The sequence below is a fragment of the Pongo abelii genome, chromosome 2 (assembly GCF_028885655.2).
Source record: "Pongo abelii isolate AG06213 chromosome 2, NHGRI_mPonAbe1-v2.0_pri, whole genome shotgun sequence".
NCBI classification, from domain to species: domain Eukaryota; kingdom Metazoa; phylum Chordata; class Mammalia; order Primates; family Hominidae; genus Pongo; species Pongo abelii.
Window position 1 is genome coordinate 97,439,091 of NC_085928.1, and position 21,361 is coordinate 97,460,451.

The 21,361-nt window shown below is 43.2% G+C and overlaps 1 protein-coding gene across 10 annotated transcripts in view; it reads left to right on the top strand.

Moving 5' to 3' along the window:
- ARHGEF3 (Rho guanine nucleotide exchange factor 3) overlaps positions 1–21,361 on the top strand; it is a 349,785-nt gene that overhangs the window by 174,186 nt on the left and 154,238 nt on the right. For all 10 annotated transcript variants that reach the window (XM_002813615.6, XM_063722058.1, XM_063722061.1 and 7 more), the window contains one exon: positions 19,607–19,669. In XM_002813615.6, the coding sequence (XP_002813661.1) occupies positions 19,607–19,669 (63 nt within the window). The remainder of the gene's footprint in view (positions 1–19,606; positions 19,670–21,361) is intronic.

The window sequence follows — 21,361 nt, forward strand, 5'->3', positions numbered from 1 at the left end:
TATCCTCTTTCTGGTCTGTTTAGTGCCATGTTGTTCACATTGTATTTTTTGTTGGTGATTTCAGTGTGTAAGAAGGTTCTCAAGTATAATGCTGAAATGCTGTCTAGTATTTCTAAGCACAAGAGGGCTATGATGTGCCTTTTGGAGAAAATACACGTTAGATAAGCTTCTTTCAGGCTTGAGTTCTGGTGTCATTGGCCATGAGTTCAATGCTAATGAATCAACAATATGTATTAAATAAGATGTCATTAAGCAGAAATACACATAAAACAGGGTTATGTATTGACAAAAATATTGCAGCCATGCCTAGGCAACATAGCCAGACCTCATCTCTACTAGAAATAAAAATAAAAAAATTAGTGGGGTATGGTGGTGTGTACCTATAGTCCCAGCTACTCAGGAGGCTGAGGAGGAAGGATCGCTTGAGCCCAGGAGACTGAGGCTACAGTGAGCAGTGACTGTGCCACTGCACTCCAGCCTGGACAACAGAGTGAGACCCTGTCTCAAAAAAAAAAAAAAAAATTACAACTAGAGGCTCACAGAAACTTAGCCCTATATTCCCCCTTGGAGCAATGGTTTAGTATTCATTAACTCAGTGTTCACAATGACTTAATAGAACGTACTACTATGAATAATGAGAGTCAACTATATATATATATACAGTATGTATGTATGTCTTTGCCACTCTCTTGTTTACTCTCCATTTTGCCCTTTCTTCTAATCTCTTGCATTTTTGGTTCACACTCATTTGTCAGTGGTCCTTCTGACATTAGCCTTGGACCCTTAAGGGCACCAATGAAAGGGCCTTTATTCATTTATCCATGTATTTAATACACATTTGTGGATCACCTTCTTTTGCCGTGCACTGGTCTATGCTGGAACCTGAACACAGACCTTATGTTTCAAAAACATTGCTTATGCATAGGGATATTATAATTGGTGATTTTGAGACAAATTGAGAGTCTCATACTTATTTCTGGAAAGTGTTTCCCAATCTCTGCCATTCTCATTACCCACTTTCCTCCCCCACCCAAAAACCTCTTTGGCCACATAATGTCATAAATGCATAAAATGTTAGAAGGAAACTTTAGAGGTCACATGGGCCAATTCCCTCAGTTTACAGATAATGAAACTGAGATCCAAAGTGGGAAAGTGAAATGCCTGGAGTCACAAAGCTAGTTCAAAGGCCTTAAAAAAGCAGGTGACAACCCAGGTAATAATAGTTCCCAGTTGCTCTATTTTATTACTTATGTATCAGGTAAGAAAAAGATAACATCAATTGTGATCTGGTAACTTCCAATTAAAAGCATAAAACAGATTTCTGTAAATTGTCTACATTGTAATAAAGCTGGAGAAAATGTATAAATGGAAGTAGAAAAATATCTAGGTTTAACCATTGTTGTTGTTTTGAGACAGGATCTTGCTCTGTCACCCAGGCTGGAGTGCAGTGGTGTGATCGTGGCTCACTGCAGCCTTGACTTCCTTGGCTCAGTCGATCCTCCTGCCTCAGCCTGCAGAGTAGCTGGGACTACAGTGCGCACCACCATGCCTGGCTAATTTATATATAGAGATTGGGTTCTGCCATGTTGCCCAGGCTGATCTTAAACTCTGGCTGGTTTCAAGGAATCCTCCCGCCTTGGCCTCCCAAAGTGCTGGGATTATGGGTGTGAGCCACCACACCCAGCCAACCGTATTTTTTTGTTTTGTTCTGTTTTTACAAAAATATTTCTTATCTGCAATCAAGGTATCTAGATGTTTCCAGTATAGAGGGTATTTAGATTTCTCACTTGGGTGATTTTCATGATCCAAATACCTGTTGTTATAACACATCCAAAAGTGGGCATCACTTGGTCTTAACAATATGTAACATACATTTGCAAGCCAGGACTGTGACAACAAAGGGAGTTGGGAGGTGGGGCCTCTGCCACAAAGCCAGCCAGGAAACAGATCCATCAGCCTTCACTTCCCGTTCACTCCCCAAACCTAGCCTCCACTCTCTCCCCTCCCAAAAAGGGGAAGGAAGAAGGTTAGGTAAAGATAACGTACCCATCCTCAAACAAAGGATGGCGAACCCTTTTGGGTCGCCCAAGCACTCCCATTTCCTGTGGCTAAAGTTAGACCTATTAGATATGAATTTCATTTTTAATCCATGACTGGGCAGACAGAGGGTTACAGTGCCAGGAGTGGTTCACATCTTCTCCAAAAAGGATGGGAAAAAGGAGGCGTCCCTTTTCAGTCATCTCAGGGCACAGGGGAACAGAGAGTTGCTTTTTCTGTACTTGTCCCAGCAAAATGCATGGGACAGTTAGTTTGTGTGACAATTAAGAGAGGGAGCTTCCACAAAGTGTTTCCTAAGTCCCACTCATTTGTGAATCACCTTTGACCATATCCCTTAACACTGAAAAAGGCTTCATAATTTTCTGTAAAACAATGTATTTTTTCTTTCATATTTACATTTAATGGAAAGTTTATGTTACTATGGTAAACAGAAAACCAGTATGCTTGCCATAAATAGATAAGTATCAAAATAAAATATGCACAAACTAATGTAAATAAATTCTAGCTAGGTGCTATTGTCTGAGCCTCTTTGTACGTAGAAGAGAAAGATTGGGCATGGTAAACGTTGGGGGAGTATTCAAGGTGAAGTATCCTCAATTTGAGCATTTCTCTTTGAGGGATTTAGGATGGACAATGAATTGACAAAGTAATAACTTTCTTGTTATGTGATCTGATGCTGGGTAAAGAACATAAGCTGAGTCTCCCAGTGCCCCACCCATATGGCCGAGGCCACTTCAGATGCCATCTGCAGGGCCTCCTGTCCACACCTTTGACTTTCTATGTCCTTCTACCTGGCAGGGTTTCTAGCCAGGGAAGCTAACATCCTGAGGAGCCCCTCTCCACCAATGAGGGGAGGAGTTGGTGGATTGAAACTCCCGCATCCTCACCCCTCAGTGGAGAATTATGCAGTGTGTTTTTTTGTTGTTATTTTTTGTTTTTGAGACGGAGTCTCGTTCTGTCGCCAGGCTGGAGTACAGTGGTGCAATCTCGGATTACTGCAACCTCCGCCTCCTGGGTTCATGCCATTCTCCTGCCTCAGCCTCCCGAATAGCTGGGACTACAGGCGTGCGCCACCACACCCAGCTAATTTTTGTATTTTTAGTAGAGACGGGGTTTCATCATGTTAGCCAGGATGGTCTTGATCTCTTGACCTCGTGATCTGCCCGCCTCGGCGCCCCAAAGTGCTGGGATTGCAGGCATGAGCCACCGCACCTGGCCATGAAGTGTGTTTTATATGCTCTCTCTGGGGGTCCCCAATGAGTTGAATGCCGGCTGCCACGGCTGTAACCTGATGGCTCCATACTCTTTATTGGCTTCCCTCCTTTTCCCTGTCTCATTTTCCCACTCCCCACCAGTTCTTCCAGGGATCACCCCATAGGAAAACAGCTGATACTTACATCTTTGCCCCAGGATCTGCTTTAGGGGAACTCCAAACTAACAGCAGATAAACATAAAAGAAAGAAGACTTATTAAAGAAAGAAGACTGGCCAGGCGCTGTGGCTCATGCCTGTAATCTCAGCACTTTAGGAGGCCGAGGCAAGTGGATCACCTGAGGTCAGGAGTTCAAGACCAGCCTGGCCAACATGGTGAAACCCCCCCTCCACTAAAAATATAAAAATCAGCCAGTGTGGTGGCACATGCCTGTAATCCCAGCTACTCAGGAGGCTGAGGCAGACTAATTGCTTGAACCTGGGCGGTGGAGGTTTCAGTGAGCTGAGATTATGCCGCTGCACTCCAGCCTGGGCAACAGAGCGGGACTCCATCTCATAAATAAATAAATAAGACATACCTAAAAATGTTTTTTAAAATAGATACAGGCCAGGTGCGGTGGCTCATGCCTATAATCCCAACACTTTGAGGCTGAGGCAGGAGGATTGCTTGAGCCCAGGAGTTCAAGACGAGCCTGGGCAACAAAATGAGACCCCGTCTCTACCAAAAATACAAAAATTAGCAGGGCGTGGTGGTGTGCACCTGTAGTCCCAGCTACTTGGGAGGCGAAGGTGGGAGAATCAGTTGGACCCAGAGGTCAAGGCTTCAGTGAGCTATGATGCCACCACTGCACTCCAGCATGAGCAACAGAACTGAGACCCTGTCTCAAAAATAAAAAATACATAAATAAATAAAAATAGGGCCAGGTGCAGTGGCTCACACCTGTAATCCCAGCACTTTGGGAGGTTGAGGTGGGCAGATCACAAGGTCAAGAGATCGAGACCATCCTGGCTAACACGGTGAAAACCCATCTCTACTAAAAATACCAAAATTAGCTGGGCATGGTGGTGCATGCCTGTAGTCCCAGCTACTTGGGAGGCTGAGGCAGGAGAATGGCTTGAACCCAGGAGGTGAAGTTTGCAGTGAGCCGAGATCGCACCACTGCACTCCAGCCTGGTGACAGAGCGAGACTCCATCTCAAAAAAAAAAAAAAAAAAGATACATATAGATAGATTGGAAATGAAAGCATCAGAATGAGTTCATGGTTATACATATATACATGCATGTTTTTTCTCTGTATCTACTGAGAGGGCCTAGAAGCAGTGGCCCCCCCGTAGCAAAAACATAACTAGTGCCCAGATCTTGGCTTCTAAATACTCCTCCACTAAAGGGAACCAGAGTTCCTTGGAGAAAAGGCTGATTCCAGGACTGGGGCAGGGAGAATATAGGAAGATCTTGGAACATCTGTTTGTATCAAAAAGTAATGAAGTGCCCTAAGAATGATGGGCATGTGAACAAGCTGGACACAGGCACCAGGTTGTAGGGCTCTCCCTAGACAAGTCTGGGACAATCTGAGCATCAAAATGAAAAATGATAGTAACGGATCATAACCCACTAAATAAAATTGGAATCTATCAGCCGACATGGATGTAAATAATGAATAAATGGTGGAGAATGGAAAGCTCTTCCCTCCAGTAGAAGAATCACTTATAAACATTGAAGGGATGATAGAGTTGAAAAATCGTCAGTGGACACTAAAACTAGTGTGTTAACATTTCATGAGGAAGAAGACACTTCCATATTTTCAATTTGCTGGTTACTTAAAAACAGAAAAATAGTAATTTTCCAGTAGAGAAATTTAGAAGATGCCACCTCACTAAATAGTCTAAGCCAATGTCACCAATGTTGGGTCAAACTAGTGCCACGTGTCTTCTGAGGTGATGTGCTGAGAAAGACTCTACATTGTCACTTCTGACATATTCCTGTGAAAAATACACCACATGAAAAAAATATCCTCTTATTACTCTAGACATTTTTAGAATGTGCAACCTGAATCTAATCATGAAAAAACATCCAGTAAACCCTCAGGTAGGGAAATTATACAACATAACTGGCCTGTCCTCTTCAAAATCATTAAAATCAAGAAACACAAAGAAAGCCTGGGGAACTGTTCCAGATTCAAGGAGACTCAAGAACACGTGACAGTAAATGCAGTCAATGCAGGGCCTTCAGTTGGATTCTGGAGCAGGAAAACCAATAGCTATGAAATATTTTATTGGGATAGTTGGCACCTTTTAAAAAAAGGTGGTGAATGAGTTGATATATTTTGTCAATGTTAAGTTTCCTGCTTTTGATAATAATTATCCTGTGTAAGAGGATGCCCTTGTTCTTAGGACATATACACTGAAGTATTGAGGGTCTAAAGGGACATAATGTCTGCAACTCATTCTCAAATAATTAGGAAGAAAAATATTTTATATTCATACATATAGGAAGAGAGAGAGAGGGAGCAAATGAGGTCAGCTGTAGGTGGCCATGACACTGAGTAAAGGATTTTCAGGAGTATCTTATTCTGGACTTGCAAACCTTTCTATAAGTTTGAAACTATATTAAAATAAACTTGCCAAAAATAAAATACATTCTCAAATAAACTGCACACTCTGCCCTCCCCAAGAAGAAGGCCTGTGTTCCTTTGTTCCTCTTCAGGGAATCTAATATCCTCTCACCACACAACTCCAGGGGGCATCAGGCCATTCGTGCTGCTGCCAGCTCTGCAGGATCTGCCAGCCCCCTGTGCCTGCAGGCCCTCATGCTGAGGCACAATTCCTGAGGCCCAAGAAGATAATTTCAGAATTATTTAATCAAAAATAGCTCTCTTCCAAACAAAACTGGAAACTCTCCCAAGAGGCTGGGTGTTTATCCTTAAAGATGCCCCTGTCTCTCAGTAGGAAAGAAACAACTGTAAGGAAAGTAACTGCGTAATAATGAATACTCTTTCCCTCAGAACAATGGACCTGAATGGCCGGGCGCGGTGGCTCATGCCTGTAATCCCAGCACTTTGGGAGGCCGAGGCGGGCAGATCACAAGGTCAGGAGATCGAGACCATCCTGGGTAACACAGTGAAACCCCATCTCTACTAAAAATACAAAAAATTAGCCGGGCGTGATGGCGGGCTCCTGTAGTCCCACCTGCTCGGGAGGCTGAGCCAGGAGAATGACATGAACCCAGGAGGCGGAGCTTGCAGTGAGCCAAGATAGCGCCACTGCACTCCAACCTGGGCAACAGAACAAGACTCCATCTCAAAAAAAAAAAAGAACAATGGACCTGAATATGCCAACACAGCCTCTTTCTGTATGTCCGCATTGGAGGCAACTGGAGCCTCGGGAGCAGCCATGGACCATTTCTATGACAAAGGCCCCTCTCTCTGCCCAGCTAGAGCTCATTCAGCCCAGGGGAGGCCACCAGTCTTTCAGAGTAGTCATGACTAACTCGGGAATAATGCTCTTGGCGATAGTCCGTAGAGAATCTGTCAGAACAATAACGTGAAAGCCAGTTCCTATTTCTGATGCAGCGCCTGGAAAGAAGTCAGCTGCGATTAGAGGGACATTTTCTTCCTGCAGCTGTCTTTGAAAGTGGAGGAGGGGTTCACCACAACCCCAAATTACAGGGAGGGAGGGAGGGAGGTAGAGGGCCCCTAAACACCAGGGATATGCAGGTATTCAGGGCACGCCTTCTTTAGTGACACTGTCATGTTCTGTCAAGTTCTGAGTAAAAAGCAAAAGTTGTGGTGAGCCACAAATGGGCTGCAGGGATGGGGGAAAGTACTTTGGGCTAAATTTTCTAATCCGGAGTATTTGCTTCAAAGTTCATCCCAATCACTTTCATCCTGAGGTCTGAAATGGAGACCTGGCTTTTGCAGAATCAAAGCATGTTTATCCAGCATTTAATCCATTTCCCAGGAAATCAGTGTTTTACCAAGAATGGAATTCTTTTTTAGAACTTTCCTGGACGTTTCTAAGGCCTAACCCAGCACACAGAGAATGTTCAAGTACTGCTATGTGTGAACAAATGAACCCATTTGCCCATAAAATAGCAAATCCATAGAATTTATTTTTTTTTAAATTTTTTATAATTAAAAAAAAGAGAAAGAGATAGGATCTTGCCTATCTCTTTAGGCTGGTCTCAAACTCCTGGGTTCAAGCAGCCCTCCCTGCTTGGCCTCCCAAAGTGCTGAGATTACAGGCTTGAGCCACAACACCTGGCCTAAACTTTCTTTTCAGGAGAACTAAAATGCCAAGAAATACTGTATATAAAATATCATTTTTTATTCTGGGGCCCACAATATTTCTGAATTTTGACAGTAGAAACACAGGAACAGTAGGATACTCAGATAAATTAATTTCACTATTTAGTTTCATTCATTCAACAATATTTTATTAAGCATCTACCATGTGTCAGACACTGTGCAAATGCTGTAGATACATTGGTTAACAAAAGAGATGCAGTGTCTGTTCTCAGGAAGAACACAGTTGAGTGGACCCAGGTGATTCCAATGTACAAGACTGAGCTCATACCTCAGAGTTGTCCCACCAAACTGTCAGAAGCTGGATTATTTATCTGCCAGCCCCAGTCCCTCACAGATTGAAAGCTGATCCCAGTGGCATTAATTCTCCGGCATTTCTGGCCTGTGGAAAGCTGATTTGTGTGCTTTCCACACAGTGTGCGGGGAAATAGTGATTGCCCAGGGGTTGTCAGCTGGCTGTATCTGCTACACGAGTGATCGGTTCTGATACTCCTAGAGCAGACTTAGTCAAGTCATTTAAACTCTTTAAGTCTCAGTTTCCTTATATGTAATAACTTCTTTTACAGCTGTAAGGATTGGTTATAATACATGTAAAGCACCCAGCAAGGCAGTGGATTTTTTTTTTTTTTTTTTTGAGACAGAGTCTTGCTCTTGCTCTGTCACCCAGGCTGGAGTGCAGTGGTGCGATCTCAGCTCACTGCAACCCCTGCCTCCCAGGCTCAAGTGAGTCTCCTGCCTCAGCCTCCAGAGTAGCTGGGACTACAGGGGCACGCCACCATGCCTGGCTAATTTTTGTATTTTTAGTAGAGACGAGGTTTCACCATGTTGGCCAGGCTGGTCTTGAACTCCTGACCTCAGGTGATCCGCCCGTCTCAGACTCCCAAAGTGCTGAGATTACAGGCATGAGCCACTGTGCCCTGCTGGCAGTGGATTCTTAATAGACAGTTGTTATAAATCCCAGCAAAGGGGCTGGGCATGGTGGCTCATGCCTGTAATCCCAGCACTTGGGCAGGCCAAGGCAGGAGGATCACTTGAGCCCAGGAGTTCAAGACTATCCTAGGCAACAAAAACAGATCCCATCTCTACAAAACAGTAAAATAATTAGCTGGACATAGTGGCACATGTCTGTAATCCTAGCTACTTGGGAGGCTAAGGTGGGAGGATCCCTTGAGCTCAGGAGTTCGAGGCTGCAGTGAGCTGTGATCATGTCATTGCACTTCAGCCTGGGTGGCAGAGTGAGACCTTATCTCTAAAAATATAAAATAAAATAAAAAATCCCAGCAAAGGGAAGGGACTACCTTAAGCAGCCAGAATATACAATAAAGAAATGGAATTTTGGCAGCTGAAGTTGTGAGTTCTTATATGGTAGACAACACCAAATGGTTGTACAAGGGAACCTTTTGTTTACTTAAAGGAATGTCCTTTAGAGGATAGCTTGACAAGAGCAGCCCATTTCTCTACCATTTTTCGTCTCTGCTTTGTGCGGCAAATTGCCCCAAGGAGTAGATGTTCTAGACACCAATGATTGAAAGGGAGCTTTGCACCCTGCTCTCCCTAGGGTTAAAGGCCTGCCCGTTGGCATTTGGGGAACTGCTCATGAACTCATGGGGTGTTGTGGCTGTTAAGACATTACCAGAACTAGGAGCAATTCTAGGTAGGAGAAAGCGGGAACACAAGCCAAGTGAGCGAAAAACTGACAACTCTCTTTGTAAATTCAGGTTCCCAGTATTGTTGTGGATGATGAGCACTTTGAATTTGAATTATGCAGTTGGACAATCTAAGCTGATTATTTACATAGAGTAATTTTCTAGAAATTAAACAATGATTTGGACACTCCCTAAACTGCATATATATAGATAATATTTTTTGTTGATAATGGCTTCAAATCATTCCATCAGTGAAGAATTTTAATAAGTAGGATTTTGTTATAGTGTTTAAAAAATAAGTGAATAAACATATAAAGGTGGGCCAAGGAAGCACCATAGCATATTATGAACCAAGGATTGCAGTGAATCCAATTCGGTGTACCTGAGAACCAGTAGAAAATAATAATTACAGTAATTTAGAAGGCCTAGTAAAAGTGCTCTGGTTAATGCAATTTTGTGCTTTGTGTCACATCCACTGTTGAAAATCCTTGTGAATATGGACTCCTTCTCTCACCTTAGATCGATGCCTGTATTTTTTTTTCTGGGACAATTTTTCTGGAAAATATATTTGGCAGCCCTCTGTCCTGGATGGATGAGTTTTATGTCTTTTCTCCTGCTCCCCTGGCCTTGAGTGTTTTGGAGGGAAAAGCAGTTTGTAAATGTTTGTTGAATGACAGAGTGAATCCTGCTGCTTGTGAGCCATCAGGGTTAGTGGTGGCACTGTCAGGCTGGCTAGGTCTCCTCCCTCCTCCCACTTGTTTGGTTGGACATGTCTTCCCTCCCGCGGGAGAAGAGGATCTTTCCTTGGCTAAGACTGTCTCATCTGTACCTCCAAACAAGTTAAGGGCCAGGTGTTCCATGGCTAAGATCATAATAGGGGCTTTTCCTAGTTTGCCAACATCAAATTAATGAGTAGACTTTTAGACATTTTAAGTATTTTCCCCATGATTTTCCCCCCAGTGCCTGTACTTACTTGCTGTTACTGCTGCTGTTGCTACTGTTACCATTAACAGTTAATATTTGAGTAGTTGCTGAGGGCCACGCATTGTGCTAAGCTCTTTACTCACATTGATCTATTTAACTTTCACAGCAACCTTAGGAGGGAGGTACTATTCGTATCCCCATTTTATAGGTGAGGAAACTAAGGTGCAGAGAAGTAAAATGATGCGCTTAAGGTTCCGCAACAAATAAATGGCTTAACTAAGATGTAAACTCACAAACACTGACTTTAGAGTCTACCTAACATCTTCAACCTATGGTTAGTGGTATCTGAGCACATAATTGCATATTTGTTAGAATTTAGTTCCCCGTAGCTCTGAAAACATCATGATTTCCCATTTCTCCACCCTGTGAGCACATTGAAGAGAGCCTAGAAGAAAGGACTGGGGTTCCTGGATGCTAGAAAAAGGAGGATGTTTTTAAAATAAGGAAAAGAAAAAAAAAAAAAAAGCAGTGTACTAAAAATGGAGTAGGGGCCAGGCACAGTGGCTCACACCTGTAATCCCAGTGCTTTGGGAGGTGGAGGGGAGAGGATTGCTTGAGCTCAGAAGTTTGAGACCAGCCTGCAAAACATAGGGAGATCTCATCTCTATTTTTTTTTTTTTACTTTTTAAAAATGGAGTTGGTGCTCCTTCTCTCAATTCTCTCATTCACTTCTGGAGCTTCAGACTGGAGAAAAACAAAATGTGGATCCTCTCCCTGCTAAAACGTGAATTTAGCGAGTCAAGTTCCAGCTAAGGGCAAGTACAAGAACACAAAATCCTTTTGCTAATCTTTCCCCAAAGAAAGAGCAGATGAAAGGCAAGGCATCAAAGCCTCTGAAACCACCAAAGCTGTTTGCCAGCAAAGAGATAAATCAAAAAGGTTCGAGATCTGGTTTGAATTTAATAATTACAAATGACTAATCAGGGACTATTTGCTGCCAAGTCAGGAGCTGCACTCTCTCAATCAGTACGTTTTTGCTGCTCTGGTCACCTGGTTATTAAATAGAAAAGCCCAGTGATTAAATAACAGGGTTGTTCTGACACTAGTCAATTCAATCTTGGCCATTTAAAATTAAGTCAGGCTTGCAGTAGCCCTTGTCTCTGTGAAAGAAGTGGGAACGACACAGTGCAAATGTGACTGAAGGTATCCTGAGAGTGTTTGTGGATAGTCCTCTGGGACCTGGGTAGTTGGAGAGAATCAGGCAGCATACCAGGTCTCCTGCCCATCATTCTGCAGGATCCTGCCATCTCTAATACCCTCCCTGCCTGACTCTCAACATCAAATAACAACAAAATAATTATGCCAGCAGTGACAGCAGTAGTAATAGTAATTACGGTAATAACCGCAGTAGCAATAATAATTACATTTTTCAAATCTCTTGCCATATGTCTGGCTCTGTTTGAAATATTTTATTTCTTTTAATACTTGAAATAACCCCATGATGGAGAAAACCAAAGCTTATAGAACTGCTTTATAGACACTGACGTATCCCATACACCTAGAACCTGCCTGGCACATAGTTAATGCTCAGTAAATATTTGTTGAGTGAATGAAGGAATAGAGAAGTAATTTGCCCAAGATCACACCAAGTAGCAAAGGTGGAGCTGCATTTTGAACTGTCTCATTTATGCTCTTAGTTTCTTTGAGGTATGTAGGTAAATGCCTTGTGGGTCTTTTTATATTTTAAAACACATATGATTTTAAACAATTATTTATGTATTTATTTATTTATTGAGGAGTCTTGCTCTGTCACCCAGGCTGGAGTGCAGTGGTGCGATCTTGGCTCACTGCAGCCTCTGCCTCCTGGGTTCCAGCGATTCTCCTGCCTCAGCCTTCTGGATAGCTGGGATTACAGGCGCACGCCACCATGCTCAGCTAATTTTTGTATTTTTAGTAGAGATGAGGTTTCACCATGTTGGCCAGGCTGGTCTCAAACTCCTGACCTCAGGTGATCCACCCACCTCGGCCTCCCAAAGTGCTGGGATTACAGGCATGAGCCACTGCGCCCAGCCATGAAACAAATATTTAAATGTATTTTACGTTATTTGTATGTATTAATTTAAAGGAAACGCAGATTGTTTTTAAACAATGTACAAAGAGAAATAGCATCATATGCAGAGAGGTCAGTGGTTTGGCAGTCAGGGTGGCCTCCAGAAAATCCTCTCTCCAGCACTCACTCACTTTGTGACCTTGAGCAAGTTACTAAAGCCTTCCTGAGCTTCAGCGTTCCTCTCTGTTAAAATGAATACCACAAGGCTTACTTAAACTGGGCTGAGGAGAAGCTTAAATGGCACAATCCATTAAACTGAGAGCATAGTCCTCGGCTCATAGTAGGTGCCCAATTCCAGCGTCTGTTTCCCTCCACTTTTGTATTGGAAGGCACCTGGTGATTTTCTCAAAACCTCAAAGGAGGTCTGGAGAGGATGGAAGTTAAGCCAGGTAAGGACACGCTATTCAGGCTTGGACCACGGCCAGCTCTTCTGAAAATCTGTTGTCGGATGAGGATAGAATCAGTGCTTTTCACAGAGAATCTTCCCCAGGACAACCAAAAAGGCAGTTTGTTCATGAGTTATTTACCCATGAGATTCAGATGTCTGCCTTGTGGTATCAGAAGGTAGCCAACCCTAAAAAGAGATAGCCACAGAGTGTCCTGGAAACAATAATGTTTGTGAAAGTGGGTCGAAAGGTTCAGGTGAAGGTCAAGCTAGTAGGATCTCTCAAACAGAGGCAGTAAAGAGTCTCTGGCAGTGTTTACTTGATCCTTCCAGGAATACCCATATCTCCATGAGACCTCACATTGGAATATGCACAGGATTTTGCTCTATTGCAAATTAGCAAAGGGACCCCTTGGTCATTTTTGTTTTTTGTTTTTGTTTTTGTTTTTTTTGAGATGGAGTTTCGTTCTTATTGCCCAGGCTGGAGTGCAATGGTGCGATCTCGGCTCGCCACAACCTCCGCCTCCCAGGTTCAAGCGATTCTCCTGCCTCAGCCTCCCAAGTAGCTGAGATTACAGGCGCATGCAACCATACCCGGCTAATTGTTATATTTTTAGTAGAGATGGGGTTTCACCATATTGGCCAGGCTGGTCTGGAACTCCTGACCGCAGGTGATTCACCTGCCTCGGCCTCCCAATGTGCTGGAATTACAGGCGTGAGCCACCATGCCTGGCCCCCTGGTCGCTTTTTTAAGAAGCATGGTAGGGTTTTTTCAGCACTTGAGCACTTCTAGAAAGTGGTCTATAGCAAATACATAACCTGCAGGGCTAAGGACTTAGAGACTACACGCAGGTCTATTGTGTCCACAAATTCTCCTCTGTAACTGCCTTTCTCCCCGCCCCCATATAGGCATGTGGCATTGAGACAAAGGGGTCAGGTGCCCATTAAGTTCATTTAGGGTTTGGTTCAGCTGGATGTTTCCTTTCCATCTGAGGTATTATCAGTCTTCGATTACTTGCTCTTAAAGCACAGAGACTGAGTCCCCAGACTGTCGCCCAGGGCAGTACATAGATAGATTTGTTGGACAGGGATGTGCCTCACCCTTGAACAGATCTGACATTCCTTTTCATAGGAGTGGAAATGGCCAATGTCCCACTTGGACCAATGTCTAAAGAACTGTAATTTCTTTTAACATGTCTTTGCATTTTAAGGAAAATAAATGCCCCCGCTGGTAAGAAAAAAAAAAAAAAAGCTCTTATTTGAAAAACAAGAATCTTAGCTTGAATGGGCAGGTTTTTTCTCCAAGGAGATTTGAGGTTGAAGAATTTAAGCCTTCAATGACCTTCACTTTTGAGGTTTTTGATTTAATTTTGGCTGCCCTATTGCCACCAGGTGGTTAATGAAAGGAAAAGGTGTCACCTCAAAAACACTGGCCTCCTTTATTCGTTCTTTCTTTTAGTCACCCATTTAGAAATTATTCACTGACCTACTGCTCAGCACAGGGCACTGAGGGGTTAAAGTTATGTGCTGAAATCAGAGTGCAGAGACTACAGCACAATTATTGGGCTCACCCAAGGTGCTTTGTTTTCATGGTTGAAAGGGAAGTGGACTGTGCATTTGCTTCAGTAAATTTGACAAGAATAACAGGGTGGGTCCTTGGCTCCTCAAATTGGCTGGAAACCTGTCAGACCAAGTGTGCAAATGCACAGTTCACACACAGTGCCCTTCCTGCCTGGGAACGCCCCCAGGTAACTGATCAGTGGTTTTTGATGCAGAGGAAGTAAAATGGCATTTTTTATTTCCTGTGGGCAATTCATAACAGGAGCTGCCACTTACTGTGCACTTACTGTGTGCCAGGTCTTGTCACCCAACATCTATGATCCTCACAACAGCCTAACCTGGAAGGCATTATTTCTACTCTACAGATAACATCCCAGAGTCTCAACCTCCTCCTGATACTTCCCAAGATCCCAGGTATAATACTGTAGCCTCCCAAGGCAGGAGAAGCAGAACTCAAGAAGGAAATGGAGTTATTCTAGGCAGCAGGACGCCCTTGCGGCTGTGCCCCAATTCGTTCCCCAGCACATGTTGCTAATTGTGATCACAGCATTCTCTGGCTTGCTATGCTGTGCAATCCTTCTCAATACAGTGCTCCAAACAAACACTACCAGACATTCTGGATGGCAAGTGAGATGTAACCTATTTGCCACCAGTGCTTGCCACCAATGCCTGCTACCTGATAGTAGACACTGATAGCTCTTAAAACTAGAAAGGACCACAAAATTGATTTGATCTAGACAGTGTGTGCTGTGGTCTTGAAGACCAGTCTCTCTAGTACAATAAAGGTTATTTTCTTGCCATGTTCCTCATGCGCAACACCTTCCTAGACCTTCTGTGCAGGTCTGATGTGCCATCCCAGACTCTGGGATGGGACAGCATGGTGGGGAAGCACATAGTTTGAAGTAGGACAGACCCAGATTTGAATCCAGGCTCTGCCACTTGCTAATCATGAAACCCTGGACAAATTCCTGCCCCTTTTTGAGCCTTCATCTCCTACTCTGTAGAATGGAGATGATAACCATTATCCACCTACCTCCTGGGGTAGTTACGAGGATCAAATGAGATCATGCATATAAGGATTTAGCTGTGTGCCTGACATGTAGTGAGCGTTCAATAGGCTAAAGCTTCCATTATTATCAGTGTGAATTATTATTATTAGTAGCTCCAGTGAAGTTCAGTGAGTGCTGTGTCCTGTTGCACTCTCTGCTTTCTGAGATGCTCATTTGTTTATGTTTCCGTGGCTTATTTCCAACTGGTGATTTCTTCCATGAGCTACTCTGTAGATCACCGGCATGAGGTCAACATCCCAATATTCTAGAAATTCCACTTCCTGGGTAGAAGGTGAAATGTCTTTATGTGGTGTTTCCATCTGTACGCCCTTCTTCACCAGGTCCTTTCTGTTCTCTCTTCCTGTGGCCCTCTGGAGTTGGGCAATTGGTGAAGAGGACAAGCAAAGGGAGGAGGACCAAGAGCATCAACAAAATCCAGAAATGCTATTTTAAGGGAAGCTGGCTGTGTACCAGGGATTGTCCCAGGCTCTGGGACTGTGAGCATAACTGACCAAGTCCTGCCTTCATGGGCTTATGTTTCATGAAAAGGTCAACCAAAACCCAGAAAACAATTAAATAAAATTATCTTTCTAAAATGGGTCTGCCCTGCTAGCCTCTGTCTTAGCACCTTATCTGGATCATTCATAACAGAGATCACAATCTGTAATTACTTTGTTTTATTTTTACTCCAAACTAGTGGGCAGGGAACATGCCTGGCTCATTCACTGCTATATCCAAGGACCCAGAATGGGGTTTTGCATGTCAAAAGTGCTCAGTGAACACAGAGCAAATGAACAAGTGACTAAGTGATGGTTTGTGAAATTTTTGTTCTGAGCCCAGAGTTTAAACTTCAGGCTACTTTTTTGTTGCTGGCAGTGGTCAGTCACCTCCCTATGTAAGAAAATTGAAAAGAAAATTCATTTTCATAATTCATGCAGTTTTTATTTTATAAAACATGTGGGTTCCTTAAGGAGATCATTCTATCCCAGATTGACTGTCTATGGCTGAATTAAAAAGACCACTGGAGGCCATTTGTCTTCTGGATTTGACACTTGGAGCAGGTGGCAGTATCTGGCAGGAACTGGGTTGGGGGAACTCATGAGGCTTGGCTCCAAAGCTGGGTAGTGTGTTGAATTGGTCCGGAGAGAGCTGCATGCCTGTGAGGAGAGGAGCTTCTCTTATTCACTTTCCTGCATCAATGTGCATCTAAGCTACTGTCAACATGTCAGGTTGACAAAATCATTGAGCTCAAGGAATGGAACTGTAGCACCATAAAACTCAGTAATCTGGTAATACCAGGTTGCAGCATGTATCGGTGTAGCCTGTGGTCTGGGCAGTTCATAACAGGAGCTGCCACTTACTGTGCACCTACTATGTGCCAGGTCTTGTCGCCCAACATCTATGATCCTCACAACACCCTTACCTGGAAGGCAATATTTCTACTCTACAGATAACATCCCAGAGTCTCAACCTCCTCCTGATACCTCCCAAGATCTCAGGTATAATACTGTAGCTTCCCAAGACAGGAGAAGTAGAACTCAAGAAGGGCATGGGGTTACTCTAGGCAGCAGGACGCCTATGCTGCCATGCCCCAATTCATTGCCTAGCACGTGTTGCTGATTGTGATCACAGCATTCTCTGGCTTGCTATGCTGTGCAGTCCTCAATACAGTGCTCCAAGCAGACACTACCAGACATTCTGGATGGCAAGTGAGATGTAACCTATTTGCCACCAACCTTTGAACAGTGTATGTAAAAGGCTTTGCCCTAGGAATTAGAATCCTGGATTCAGAGTGTTATGTTGTAACCATGTAACTTTGAGCAAATTGCTTCTCTCTCCTGACCTCAGTTTATTAACCTGTAGGATGGAAATTATCCCATACCATATCTGGCTCAAAAAGTCACCATATAAATATAAGCTGGTGAATTGGTTTCACTGGCACTGAAGTGCTGTTTTTAATTGTACCTGGATGGTGAATCATTAAGGATCAGGCCCCTGTACAAACATGAAGCATCCTCAAAAATGGCAGCTGTGCCAGGAGTTGTGATCAGCATCTTCTCGAGGCTTCTCTCAAGGACGCTGAGTGGAGTATTTGACTTCCTAAAAGTCACTGGGTGAGCTTGTTAATGCAGATTCCTGGGCACCCTCCCAAATGGCTGATTAAGCATTCCTGGGGATGGCTCCTGGCATCAGCATCTCTGAATCATTCCTCAGGTGATTCTGTTGCACGCTGCACCACTGTTTCAGTGGAAAAATGTATAGATTTAGAACGCCACTGCTCTGGATAGGACCATATTGACCTTTGGGATTTTAAATATCTAGGTAGCTGCTTAGCAAAAAGAGGCCCCAATATCTTCCCCATCTTTGTCTGACAAACTCTTATTCATCTTTTAGGCCTATTCAAATGCCTCCTCCTCTGGGAAGACCTCCCTCACGGTCCTCCCAGAGCCCTCCAACCCATGTTTTGAGCACCTACTGTGTACGAGGCACTCTACTAAGCTCTAAAACGCGTTACTATGTTTACTCCTCTTTCTTTGAGAATAGAAGCTAATGCCATCACCACCACCTCTGCTCACACCTTAGAGTTGAGAAAAGGTGCCTCAGAGAAGCAAAGTGACTTTCTCTAGGATGTTTGGCTCTTATTGCATTATAGTTCATCATAATAGGCCTGTCTATCCTACATGGGTGTGAGGTCCTTAACCATGAGAATTGCTGACCTTTGCATTTCTGGGAGTGAACACAGGGCCCAGCACATAGTAAATGCTCAACAAACCTTTGTTAAATTGAAGTGAAAAAAATAATAGAACAATTATAGTAATATAAAAAAGAGTAGTTCTGTTTGCTTTCCAGTCTCTGCCTTTGTTCAAGCTCAGGGTTCCACTAGAGGAGGAGGCTGACTTCTTTTGGGACTGAAGACTACAGATGTCTTCAGACTCTCCTTTAACCCCATGCTGGTGATTCTGGTCTTCTGGTAGCTTTCTTCTAAGTAACATCAGAAGACCTAGCAAGTCACAGGTTACGGACTGAAGAAACACTTGACTGATTGGTTGAGCTGGGGGTGCAGAAGAGAGGTGAATGTATCTTTGATGAGCTTTATTGTGGCTTATAGATTACATTTATTTTCTTCTAATGAAAAGAAAAAGGCCAGGCTCAATGGTTCACTCCTGTAATCCGAGGATTTTGGGAGGCCAAGGCAGGAGGATCACTTGAGCCCAGGAGTTTGAGGCCAGCCTGGGCAACATGGCAAGACCCCCTCTCTACAAAAACTAAAATTAGCCTAGTGTGGTGGTGTGCTCCTGTGGTCCCAGCTACTTGGGGGGCTGAGGCAAGAGAATTGCTTGAGCCTAAGAGGTCAAGGCTGCAGTGAGCTGTGTTCACACCACTGCACTCCAGCCTAGGCAACAGAGGGAGACCCTGTCTCAAAAAAGAAAAACATACTTTTTTACATCTAACTTGGCAGACTGCCCTGGTCATAAATTTATAAATTTATTTCAAATACAGTTATCTTCAGTCCAAGTGATAACTTTTTAAAAATCATATGGCTATAAAGCAGGAAAGTTGGAGAAGATGTCTAAGTTTCTTTCCAACATTAGGGTTCTGTGATTACATTAGGACGCTGGATAAGGTTTAGAGCAAGTTTAAATTACTCAAGTACAAAGCACCTCTAAAAATGGAATATCTTCAAGTGAATTAGATTTTCTTTCCAATCTAATCTCCTCTTCCAAGTTAGTCAGAATCTGAACTTTGTATCTAAATTTCTAAGCCTTGATATATGGAGACATTTAGAAAAAAATGAAACTCAAAGAGAAACAAACTGTAACAGCAAGCATAAGAATAGTAACACAAACCAATTATCCTAGAGCTTAATAGTTTCTCATAACTTCTTAGGCTTTCTTAGAAGTGTTCATTTATAGGCTGGGCGCGGTGGCTCATGCCTGTAATCCCAGCACTTTGGGAGGCTGAGGAGGGCGGATCACGAGGTCAGGAGTTCGAGACCAGCCTGACCAACATGGTGAAACCCTGTCTCTATTAAAAATACAAAAATTAGCTAGGCATGGTGGCATGTGCCTATAATCCCAGCTACTCAGGAGGCTGAGGCAGGAGAATCGCTTGAACCCAGGAGGCAGAGGTTGCAGTGAGCCAAGATCACACCACTGCACCCCAGCCTGGGCGACAGAGTGAGACTCTGTCTCAAAAAAAAAAAAAAAGAAGTGTTCATTTACATAGCTTGGTTAAAGGTTTTGGGTAACATGGTAGAAATGATAAGGATTGCATGTGCTATTTGATTGCTTTTTTTCTTGCCTTAATCAAAGCCATAACCCCTACTTACCTTTGAACTTTGTTTTTTCGTTTGTTTTGCAGCAAAAACGGAAACAGAGCACCCAAGATGAAGATGCTGTTAGCCTTTGCAGTCTCGACATAAGTGTAAGTATAGTCCTTTCTTCCCCAACTGGCGCCGAGAGCATCTCTCTTCTCCGAAGGTTATTTGTTAATAATATGCTGTGTGCTTGAAGTGGGCTTCCATGATCTGACTATGGAAGTTGTGACCCGGGGGTAATTTTTTTTAACTGGAAAACATTTTATTTCACTGGAGAAAACTGTGTGGCCAACTTAACTTCCAAGCTAAGTTGTTTATTGCCTGTGTCTTTTCTCTCATAAAATGAATTATGAACTCAGTGCATCTGGGTAGAATCTAGATAAATACCAGTGTGCTCTTTTAGAGGCTGGTTCCAGAAGATGGGACAGATGTTTGTCCCCCTTTGCGGGGAAGTTAGTGGCTTGGCCCAGCTCAAGCAACCGGATGGCCCAAAGGCCAGAAAAAGACTCCAGAAGCATAGTGGAGTGAGTGGCTTTGGATCAGCAGATCTTAGTTTGAATCAAGATTCTGTACTTACCATCTGTGTGTACCATTCTGTACTTACCATCTGTGTGACACCTTTCCTTACCTGTTTCCTCATCTGGAAAATAGGAATGAAAAGACTTAACCTGACAAAATTTGGGAGGGGGTCAAATAAAACAGTAAAAGTGAGAATATTAAACACATTGCCTGTACATACTGGGCACCCACCAAATATTTGCCTCATTGTGTTTTTTTTTTTCTTTTTAAATCAGAAGTTTGCTCAAGTGTCTTGGTAGTTGACTGTTGGTGATGATCAAGGTGGAAAAGCTTCCTTGGCTTTGTTTCAGAACATGTCCTTGGATACTTAATTTCATAGCTTTCTTTGTGTGCCCACCGTGTCTCCCCACTGATGCAATTGGGAAGCCTACCTTGGCCTCTGATGCCCTCATTATCCAGGGGCTGAGAGGTGGAGTAGGAATTCAGGCCCTCCCTGGGCTTCCCTTGTTGATTCATCATCTGCACATCCCTGGGGTTTAACCACTGTGTTCTGTGGATCCATCTAACATTAGGCTGTGCTCGCTCTCCTCTATGGAGACCATGAAAGCTACTCTTATGAGATGAGAAGCCTTCCATGCTAGGAATAAAGAACTGAGTCATGGTTCTGGCTCTACCTATAATTAACAGTGTACCTTGGACGAGTCACTTCCTTTCTCTGAACCTCTGTTTCTTCATTTGTTAAAAAAGAAAAAGAAAAAAGGTTTGGGATCAGGCCTTCTAAAACCATTGTGAAAAGGAAACTCATTAGATATGGATTGTTAGGTACTCAACTGATAACATTATTTACCAGTGTGAACAATGTTTTTTTTTAGCTATTTTTAATTACTGCAGAGTTTTCTGTGATGCAAACAGCCATGATGGAGCGAGCTTGAACTGGCACTGATTAATGTAATTGAGCGTCTATTTTACCATGTGGTGTTTGTTTATTCCAATCTTTAGACCCTCAGATTGATGGAGTTGGGCCAGTTTACTAGGTTGCCGTGGTGAACAGGACAAAAAGATGATGTTCCCTTGGGTTTTACTTTATTCATTGAATATTTTGTTATTGACAAGTGAAGTCTATGGAATTTCTCTTAGCAGCAGCAAGATTTTTTTGTGTGTTTGAATCTTTTTAATTTTACGGAAGTTTACTTTTAGAATTTAAAGATTTTCAGAATTTAAAGACTGTCAGAATTTACAGAGCCCTTAGCCACCATGTATGTATTCCAGTCCCCTCACTT